This window comes from Sebastes fasciatus, chromosome 6, assembly GCF_043250625.1.
Source record: "Sebastes fasciatus isolate fSebFas1 chromosome 6, fSebFas1.pri, whole genome shotgun sequence".
NCBI classification, from domain to species: Eukaryota; Metazoa; Chordata; class Actinopteri; order Perciformes; family Sebastidae; genus Sebastes; species Sebastes fasciatus.
Genome location: NC_133800.1, coordinates 38,486,810 through 38,499,309, shown reverse-complemented (window position 1 = coordinate 38,499,309; position 12,500 = coordinate 38,486,810). Strand labels below are relative to the sequence as shown.

Below are 12,500 nucleotides of genomic sequence, written 5' to 3'. Positions count from 1 at the left end.
ACCAATTTAACCAGTTAACTCACCAGTTTATCCAGTAAACTCACCAGTTTAACCAGTTAACTCACCAGTTTATCCAGTTAACTCACCAGTTTATCCAGTTAACTCACCAGTTTATCCAGCTAACTCACCAATTTAACCAGTTAACTCACCAGTTTAACCAGTAAACTCACCAGATTATCCAGTTAACTCACCAGTTTAACTAGTTAACTCACCAGTTTAACCAGTAAACTCACCAGTTTAACTAGTTAACTCACCAATTTAACCAGTTAACTCACCAGTTTAACCAGTAAACTCACCAGATTATCCAGTTAACTCACCAGTTTAACCAGTAAACTCACCAGTTTATCCAGTTAACTCACCAGTTTATCCAGTTACCTCACCAATTTAACCAGTTAACTCACCAGTTTATCCAGTAAACTCACCAGTTTAACCAGTAAACTCACCAGATTATCCAGTTAACTCACCAGTTTAACCAGTAAACTCACCAGTTTAACCAGTAAACTCACCAGTTTAACCAGTTAACTGACCAGTTTATTTAGTAAACTCACCAGTTTAACCTGTTAACTGACCAGTTTATCCAGTTAACTGACCAGTTTATTTAGTAAACTCACCAGTTTAACCAGTTAACTGACCAGTTGATTTAGTAAACTCACCAGTTTAACCAGTAAACTCACCAGTTTAACCAGTAAACTCACCAGTTTAACCAGTTAACTGACCAGTTTATCCAGTAAACTCACCAGTTTAACCAGTAAACTCACCAGATTATCCAGTTAACTCACCAGTTTAACCAGTAAACTCACCAGTTTAACCAGCAAACTCACCAGTTTATCCAGTAAACTCACCAGTTTAACCAGTTAACTCACCAGTTTATCCAGTTAACTCACCAGTTTAACCAGTTAACTCACCAGTTTATCCAGTTAACTCACCAGTTTAACCAGTAAACTCACCAGTTTATCCAGTTAACTCACCAGTTTATCCAGTTACCTCACCAGTTTAACCAGTTAACTCACCAGTTTAACCAGTTAACTCACCAGTTTATCCAGTTAACTCACCAGTTTAACCAGTTAACTCACCAGTTTATCCAGTTAACTCACCAGTTTAACCAGTAAACTCACCAGATTATCCAGTTAACTCACCAGTTTAACCAGTAAACTCACCAGTTTAACCAGCAAACTCACCAGTTTATCCAGTAAACTCACCAGTTTAACCAGTTAACTCACCAGTTTATCCAGTTAACTCACCAGTTTAACCAGTTAACTCACCAGTTTATCCAGTTAACTCACCAGTTTAACCAGTAAACTCACCAGTTTATCCAGTTAACTCACCAGTTTATCCAGTTACCTCACCAATTTAACCAGTTAACTCACCAGTTTATCCAGTAAACTCACCAGTTTAACCAGTAAACTCACCAGATTATCCAGTTAACTCACCAGTTTAACCAGTAAACTCACCAGTTTAACCAGTTAACTGACCAGTTTATTTAGTAAACTCACCAGTTTAACCTGTTAACTGACCAGTTTAACCAGTTAACTCACCAGTTTATCCAGTTAACTGACCAGTTTATCCAGTTAACTGACCAGTTTATTTAGTAAACTCACCAGTTTAACTAGTAAACTCACCAGTTTAACCAGTTATCTGACCAGTTTAACCAGTTAACTCACCAGTTTAACCAGTAAACTCACCAGTTTAACCAGTTAACTGACCAGTTTATTTAGTAAACTCACCAGTTTAACCTGTTAACTGACCAGTTTAACCAGTTAACTCACCAGTTTATCCAGTTAACTGACCAGTTTATCCAGTTAACTGACCAGTTTATTTAGTAAACTCACCAGTTTAACCAGTAAACTCACCAGTTTAACCAGTTAACTCACCAGTTTATCCAGTTAACTCACCAGTTTATCCAGTAAACTCACCAGTTTATCCAGTTTAACCAGTTAACTCTCTACGTGCTGGTTCAGGTTCCACGCGGTGACTCGACCGGCTCCGAGCTCTGAGGTCCAGAACCGACTGAACACCAGACCTGAGGACAGAACCGACACCGTAGAACCCTCACTGAGGCAGTACCGCACCCACTGGACTGGACTGAAGGTACACACTCTGTAACACACACACTGTAACACACAGTCTAACCGGTCATTAACGTGTGTGTGTGTGTGTGTAGTGTGTGTATCCAGATGCTGCTCATCTGGATGCTGATCAGGATCCTCACTCTGTGTTTGAGGCTCTGGAGAGCAGACTGACAGCTGACTGACACCTGGACCCACCTGGATCCACCTGGACTCAGGTGTGGGGACAGGAAGTGGACAGGAAGTGGACAGGAAGTGGACAGGAAGTGGGGACAGGAAGTGGACAGTCTGATGTTTGTTTTTCTCTAAATGTTTTGATTGTTTTAATATAAATAAAGTGTTGAGTTCCAGTTCCTCTGTGTGTCTCTCAGCGTCTCCTCTGTGTGTCTCTCAGCGTCTCCTCTGTGTGTCTCTCAGCGTCTCCTCTGTGTGTCTCTCACTCCTCTGTGTGTCTCTCAGCGTCTCCTCTGTGTGTCTCTCACTCCTCTGTGTGTCTCTCAGCGTCTCCTCTGTGTGTCTCTCACTCCTCTGTGTGTCTCTCAGCGTCTCCTCTGTGTGTCTCTCAGCGTCTCTTCTGTGTGTCTCTCACTCCTCTGTGTGTCTCTCAGCGTCTCCTCTGTGTGTCTCTCAGCGTCTCCTCTGTGTGTCTCTCAGCGTCTCTTCTGTGTGTCTCTCACTCCTCTGTGTGTCTCTCAGCGTCTCCTCTGTGTGTCTCTCAGCGTCTCCTCTGTGTGTCTCTCAGCGTCTCCTCTGTGTGTCTCTCAGCGTCTCCTCTGTGTGTCTCTCACACCTCTGTATGTCTCTGTGTGTCTCTCAGCGTCTCTCTCTGTCTCAGCGTGTCCTCTGATCTAGGAAGTTAAAATATCTCGTCTCTGCGTCTCCTGGATGATTGAAACCTGGTCTTCCATCCCGGAGACGTTTCAAAGTGTCCGTTTTGGTAAAAGACTATTAATAATCTATTATTAATAATTAATGTGAGTCCCAGCGGGGACGCAGAGACGCCTGATTGACAGCTCTATTTTTACGTCTTCCCGTCGATGACGGGACGCGGAGCGGGACGGAGATGAGACCTGACGGCTGCTGATGTGATGACGGACGGTTTGTCCCCGTCTCCTGCAGGGACCGAGGACGCTCTGTCCCTCCTGCAGAGACCGAGGACGCTCGGTCCCTCCTGCAGAGACCGAGGACGCTCTGTCCCTCCTGCAGAGACCGAGGACGCTCTGTCCCTCCTGCAGAGACCGAGGACGCTCTGTCCCTCCTGCAGAGACCGAGGACGCTCTGTCCCTCCTGCAGAGACCGAGGACGCTCGGTCCCTCCTGCAGAGACCGAGGACGCTCTGTCCCTCCTGCAGAGACCGAGGACGCTCTGTCCCTCCTGCAGAGACCGAGGACGCTCTGTCCCTCCTGCAGAGACCGAGGACGCTCTGTCCCTCCTGCAGAGACCGAGGACGCTCGGTCCCTCCTGCAGAGACCGAGGACGCTCTGTCCCTCCTGCAGAGACCGAGGACGCTCTGTCCCTCCTGCAGAGACCGAGGACGCTCTGTCCCTCCTGCAGAGACCGAGGACGCTCGGTCCCTCCTGCAGAGACCGAGGACGCTCTGTCCCTCCTGCAGAGACCGAGGACGCTCGGTCCCTCCTGCAGAGACCGAGGACGCTCGGTCCCTCCTGCAGAGACCGAGGACGCTCTGTCCCTCCTGCAGAGACCGAGGACGCTCGGTCCCTCCTGCAGAGACCGAGGACGCTCGGTCCCTCCTGCAGAGACCGAGGACGCTCGGTCCCTCCTGCAGAGACCGAGGACGCTCGGTCCCTCCTGCAGAGACCGAGGACGCTCGGTCCCTCCTGTCACAGAGCCGCTGAGCAACAGGAAGTTACTCTACAGACCACGATCCAGGAGAAACAGAGACCTGATCCAGGACCCAGGTCAGACCAGGGCCAGGTCTGACTGGTTGGACTAAACCAACATAGTGTATCTACAGTATACATATATTATATTACATATATATATAAAATATATATATAATAAAGTATATTTATTTATTGCTCCTGTTCAACAAGGACCGAATGTTATTTATTTATTATTTATTATAATGAATAAAATGTTGTGACTGAAATATTTAGATTATAATAATAGTTATAATAATAGTTATAATAATAGATTATAATAATAGATTATAATAATAGATTATAATAATAGTTATAATAATAGATTATAATAATAGTTATAATAATAGATTATAATAATAGTTATAATAATAGTTATAATAATAGATTATAGTAATAGTTATAGTAATAGTTATAATAATAGATTATAGTAATAGTTTATAGTAATAGTTATAATAATAGTTATAATAATAGTTATAATAATAGATTATAATAATAGTTATAATAATAGTTATAATAATAGATTATAGTAATAGTTATAGTAATAGTTATAATAATAGATTATAGTAATAGTTATAGTAATAGTTATAATAATAGATTATAATAATAGATTATAATAATAGATTATAGTAATAGTTATAATAATAGTTATAATAATAGATTATAATAATAGTTATAATAATAGTTATAATAATAGATTATAGTAATAGTTATAGTAATAGTTATAATAATAGATTATAGTAATAGTTATAGTAATAGTTATAATAATAGATTATAATAATAGATTATAATAATAGATTATAGTAATAGTTATAGTAATAGTTATAATAATAGATTATAGTAATAGTTATAATAATAGATTATAATAATAGATTATAATAATAGATTATAGTAATAGTTATAATAATAGTTATAATAATAGATTATAATAATAGATTATAGTAATAGTTATAATAATAGTTATAATAATAGATTATAATAATAGATTATAGTAATAGTTATAATAATAGTTATAATAATAGATTATAATAATAGATTATAGTAATAGTTATAATAATAGTTATAATAATAGTTATAATAATAGATTATAATAATAGATTATAGTAATAGTTATAATAATAGTTATAATAATAGTTATAATAATAGATTATAGTAATAGTTATAATAATAGTTATAATAATAGATTATAATAATAGATTATAGTAATAGTTATAATAATAGTTATAATAATAGATTATAGTAATAGTTATAATAATAGATTATAATAATAGATTATAATAATAGATTATAGTAATAGTTATAATAATAGTTATAATAATAGATTATAATAATAGATTATAGTAATAGTTATAATAATAGTTATAATAATAGATTATAATAATAGATTATAGTAATAGTTATAATAATAGTTATAATAATAGTTATAATAATAGATTATAATAATAGATTATAGTAATAGTTATAATAATAGTTATAATAATAGTTATAATAATAGATTATAGTAATAGTTATAATAATAGTTATAATAATAGTTATAATAATAGATTATAGTAATAGTTATAATAATAGTTATAATAATAGTTATAATAATAGATTATAGTAATAGTTATAATAATAGTTATAATAATAGATTATAGTAATAGTTATAATAATAGTTATAATAATAGATTATAATAATAGTTATAATAATAGATTATAATAATAGATTATAATAATAGATTATAGTAATAGTTATAATAATAGTTATAATAATAGATTATAGTAATAGTTATAATAATAGTTATAATAATAGTTATAATAATAGATTATAATAATAGATTATAGTAATAGTTATAATAATAGTTATAATAATAGATTATAGTAATAGATTATAGTAATAGTTATAATAATAGTTATAATAATAGATTATAATAATAGATTATAGTAATAGTTATAATAATAGTTATAATAATAGATTAAAATAATAGATTATAATAATAGTTATAATAATAGATTATAATAATAGTTATAATAATAGATTATAATAATACTTATAATAATAGATTGTAGTAATAGTTATAATAATAGTTATAATAATAGATTATAATAATAGTTATAATAATAGATTATAATAGATTATAATAATAGTTATAATAATAGATTATAATAATAGATTATAGTAATAGTTATAATAATAGTTATAATGATAGATTATAGTAATAGTTATAGTAATAGTTATAATAATAGATTATAGTAATAGTTATAATAATAGTTATAATAATAGATTATAGTAATAGTTATAATAATAGATTATAGTAATAGTTATAATAATAGATTATAGTAATAGTTATAATAATAGATTATAGTAATAGTTATAATAATAGTTATAATAATAGATTATAGTAATAGTTATAATAATAGATTATAGTAATAGTTATAATAATAGATTATAATAATAGATTATAGTAATAGTTATAATAATAGTTATAATAATAGATTGTAGTAATAGTTATAATAATAGTTATAATAATAGATTATAATAATAGTTATAATAATAGTTATAATAATAGATTATAATAATAGATTATAATAATAGTTATAATAATAGATTATAATAATAGATTATAGTAATAGTTATAATAATAGTTATAATAATAGATTATAGTAATAGTTATAATAATAGATTATAGTAATAGTTATAATAATAGATTATAGTAATAGATTATAGTAATAGTTATAATAATAGATTGTAGTAATAGTTATAATAATAGTTATAATAATAGATTATAATAATAGTTATAATAATAGATTGTAGTAATAGTTATAATAATAGTTATAATAATAGATTATAATAATAGTTATAATAATAGATTATAATAGATTATAATAATAGTTATAATAATAGATTATAATAATAGATTATAGTAATAGTTATAATAATAGTTATAATGATAGATTATAGTAATAGTTATAGTAATAGTTATAATAATAGATTATAGTAATAGTTATAATAATAGATTATAGTAATAGTTATAATAATAGATTATAGTAATAGTTATAATAATAGATTATAGTAATAGTTATAATAATAGTTATAATAATAGATTATAGTAATAGTTATAATAATAGTTATAATAATAGATTATAATAATAGTTATAATAATAGATTATAATAGATTATAATAATAGATTATAATAATAGATTATAGTAATAGTTATAATAATAGTTATAATAATAGATTGTAGTAATAGTTATAATAATAGTTATAATAATAGATTATAATAATAGTTATAATAATAGTTATAATAATAGATTATAATAATAGATTATAATAATAGTTATAATAATAGATTATAATAATAGATTATAGTAATAGTTATAATAATAGTTATAATAATAGATTATAGTAATAGTTATAATAATAGATTATAGTAATAGATTATAGTAATAGTTATAATAATAGATTATAGTAATAGATTATAGTAATAGTTATAATAATAGATTATAATAATAGTTATAATAATAGATTGTAGTAATAGTTATAATAATAGTTATAATAATAGATTATAGTAATAGTTATAATAATAGATTATAGTAATAGATTATAGTAATAGTTATAATAATAGATTATAATAATAGATTATAATAATAGTTATAATAATAGATTATAATAATAGATTATAGTAATAGTTATAATAATAGATTATAATAATAGTTATAATAATAGATTATAATAATAGTTATAATAATAGATTATAATAATAGATTATAATAATAGTTATAATAATAGATTATAATAATAGATTATAGTAATAGTTATAATAATAGATTATAATAGATTATAATAATAGATTATAATAATAGATTATAGTAATAGTTATAATAATAGATTATAATAATAGATTATAGTAATAGTTATAATAATAGTTATAATAATAGATTGTAGTAATAGTTATAATAATAGTTATAATAATAGATTATAATAATAGTTATAATAATAGTTATAATAATAGATTATAATAATAGTTATAATAATAGATTATAATAATAGATTATAGTAATAGTTATAATAATAGTTATAATAATAGATTATAGTAATAGTTATAATAATAGATTATAGTAATAGATTATAGTAATAGTTATAATAATAGATTATAGTAATAGATTATAGTAATAGTTATAATAATAGATTATAATAATAGTTATAATAATAGATTGTAGTAATAGTTATAATAATAGTTATAATAATAGATTATAGTAATAGTTATAATAATAGATTATAGTAATAGATTATAGTAATAGTTATAATAATAGATTATAATAATAGATTATAATAATAGTTATAATAATAGATTATAATAATAGATTATAGTAATAGTTATAATAATAGATTATAATAATAGTTATAATAATAGATTGTAGTTATAGTTATAATAATAGTTATAATAATAGATTATAATAATAGTTATAATAATAGATTGTAGTAATAGTTATAATAATAGTTATAATAATAGATTATAATAATAGTTATAATAATAGATTATAATAGATTATAATAATAGTTATAATAATAGATTATAATAATAGATTATAGTAATAGTTATAATAATAGTTATAATGATAGATTATAGTAATAGTTATAGTAATAGTTATAATAATAGATTATAGTAATAGTTATAATAATAGATTATAGTAATAGTTATAATAATAGATTATAGTAATAGTTATAATAATAGATTATAGTAATAGTTATAATAATAGTTATAATAATAGATTATAGTAATAGTTATAATAATAGATTATAGTAATAGTTATAATAATAGTTATAATAATAGATTATAGTAATAGTTATAATAATAGTTATAATAATAGATTATAATAATAGTTATAATAATAGTTATAATAATAGATTATAGTAATAATTACATTAATAAATTATAGTAATAGTTATAATAATAGATTATAGTAATAGTTATAATAATAGATTATAGTAATAGTTATAATAATAGATTATAATAATAGTTATAATAATAGATTATAATAATAGATTATAATAATAGTTATAGTAATAGATTATAGTAATAGTTATAATAATAGTTATAATAATAGTTATAATAATAGATTATAATAATAGATTATAGTAATAGTTATAATAATAGTTATAATAATAGTTATAATAATAGATTATAGTAATAGTTATAATAATAGTTATAATAATAGTTATAATAATAGATTATAGTAATAGTTATAATAATAGTTATAATAATAGTTATAATAATAGATTATAGTAATAGTTATAATAATAGTTATAATAATAGATTATAGTAATAGTTATAATAATAGTTATAATAATAGATTATAATAATAGACTATAATAATAGATTATAGTAATAGTTATAATAATAGTTATAATAATAGATTATAGTAATAGTTATAATAATAGTTATAATAATAGTTATAATAATAGATTATAATAATAGATTATAGTAATAGTTATAATAATAGTTATAATAATAGATTATAGTAATAGTTATAATAATAGTTATAATAATAGTTATAATAATAGATTATAATAATAGATTATAGTAATAGTTATAATAATAGTTATAATAATAGATTAAAATAATAGATTATAATAATAGTTATAATAATAGATTATAATAATAGATTATAGTAATAGTTATAATAATAGTTATAATAATAGATTATAATAATAGATTATAGTAATAGTTATAATAATAGTTATAATAATAGATTAAAATAATAGATTATAGTAATAGTTATAATAATAGTTATAATGATAGATTATAGTAATAGTTATAGTAATAGTTATAATAATAGATTATAGTAATAGTTATAATAATAGATTATAGTAATAGTTATAATAATAGATTATAGTAATAGTTATAATAATAGATTATAGTAATAGTTATAATAATAGTTATAATAATAGATTATAGTAATAGTTATAATAATAGATTATAGTAATAGTTATAATAATAGATTATAGTAATAGTTATAATAATAGATTATAGTAATAGTTATAATAATAGTTATAATAATAGATTATAGTAATAGTTATAATAATAGATTATAGTAATAGTTATAATAATAGATTATAATAATAGATTATAGTAATAGTTATAGTAATAGATTATAATAATAGATTATAGTAATAGTTATAATAATAGTTATAATAATAGATTGTAGTAATAGTTATAATAATAGTTATAATAATAGATTATAATAATAGTTATAATAATAGTTATAATAATAGATTATAATAATAGATTATAATAATAGTTATAATAATAGATTATAATAATAGATTATAGTAATAGTTATAATAATAGTTATAATAATAGATTATAGTAATAGTTATAATAATAGATTATAGTAATAGTTATAATAATAGATTATAGTAATAGATTATAGTAATAGTTATAATAATAGATTGTAGTAATAGTTATAATAATAGTTATAATAATAGATTATAATAATAGTTATAATAATAGATTGTAGTAATAGTTATAATAATAGTTATAATAATAGATTATAATAATAGTTATAATAATAGATTATAATAGATTATAATAATAGTTATAATAATAGATTATAATAATAGATTATAGTAATAGTTATAATAATAGTTATAATGATAGATTATAGTAATAGTTATAGTAATAGTTATAATAATAGATTATAGTAATAGTTATAATAATAGATTATAGTAATAGTTATAATAATAGATTATAGTAATAGTTATAATAATAGATTATAGTAATAGTTATAATAATAGATTATAGTAATAGTTATAATAATAGATTATAGTAATAGTTATAATAATAGTTATAATAATATATTATAGTAATAGTTATAATAATAGATTATAGTAATAGTTATAATAATAGTTATAATAATAGATTATAGTAATAGTTATAATAATAGTTATAATAATAGATTATAATAATAGTTATAATAATAGATTATAATAGATTATAATAATAGATTATAATAATAGATTATAGTAATAGTTATAATAATAGATTATAATAATAGATTATAGTAATAGTTATAATAATAGTTATAATAATAGATTGTAGTAATAGTTATAATAATAGTTATAATAATAGATTATAATAATAGTTATAATAATAGTTATAATAATAGATTATAATAATAGATTATAATAATAGTTATAATAATAGATTATAATAATAGATTATAGTAATAGTTATAATAATAGTTATAATAATAGATTATAGTAATAGTTATAATAATAGATTATAGTAATAGATTATAGTAATAGTTATAATAATAGATTATAGTAATAGATTATAGTAATAGTTATAATAATAGATTATAATAATAGTTATAATAATAGATTATAGTAATAGTTATAATAATAGATTATAGTAATAGATTATAGTAATAGTTATAATAATAGATTATAATAATAGATTATAATAATAGTTATAATAATAGATTATAGTAATAGATTATAGTAATAGTTATAATAATAGATTATAATAATAGATTATAATAATAGTTATAATAATAGATTATAATAATAGATTATAGTAATAGTTATAATAATAGATTATAGTAATAGATTATAGTAATAGTTATAATAATAGATTATAATAATAGTTATAATAATAGATTATAGTAATAGATTATAGTAATAGTTATAATAATAGATTATAATAATAGATTATAATAATAGTTATAATAATAGATTATAATAATAGATTATAGTAATAGTTATAATAATAGATTATAATAATAGTTATAATAATAGATTATAGTAATAGATTATAGTAATAGTTATAATAATAGATTATAATAATAGTTATAATAATAGATTGTAGTAATAGTTATAATAATAGTTATAATAATAGATTATAATAATAGTTATAATAATAGATTGTAGTAATAGTTATAATAATAGTTATAATAATAGATTATAATAATAGTTATAATAATAGATTATAATAGATTATAATAATAGTTATAATAATAGATTATAATAATAGATTATAGTAATAGTTATAATAATAGTTATAATGATAGATTATAGTAATAGTTATAGTAATAGTTATAATAATAGATTATAGTAATAGTTATAATAATAGATTATAGTAATAGTTATAATAATAGATTATAGTAATAGTTATAATAATAGATTATAGTAATAGTTATAATAATAGATTATAGTAATAGTTATAATAATAGATTATAGTAATAGTTATAATAATAGATTATAGTAATAGTTATAATAATAGTTATAATAATAGATTATAGTAATAGTTATAATAATAGATTATAGTAATAGTTATAATAATAGATTATAGTAATAGTTATAATAATAGTTATAATAATAGATTATAGTAATAGTTATAATAATAGTTATAATAATAGATTATAATAATAGTTATAATAATAGTTATAATAATAGATTATAGTAATAATTACATTAATAAATTATAGTAATAGTTATAATAATAGATTATAGTAATAGTTATAATAATAGATTATAGTAATAGTTATAATAATAGATTATAATAATAGTTA

General features: G+C 22.7%; 1 protein-coding gene across 1 annotated transcript in view; it reads left to right on the top strand.

Moving 5' to 3' along the window:
- The window catches only part of ak8 (adenylate kinase 8), a gene marked incomplete at its 5' end in the record, with an annotated part of 12,293 nt that extends 9,874 nt beyond the window's left edge, over positions 1-2,419 (top strand). Inside the window, 2 exons of the mRNA XM_074639826.1 lie at positions 1,959-2,088; positions 2,162-2,419. Of these exons, the coding sequence (XP_074495927.1) occupies positions 1,959-2,088; positions 2,162-2,251 (220 nt within the window). The remainder of the gene's footprint in view (positions 1-1,958; positions 2,089-2,161) is intronic.
- Positions 2,420-12,500: the final 10,081 nt, after the last annotated feature.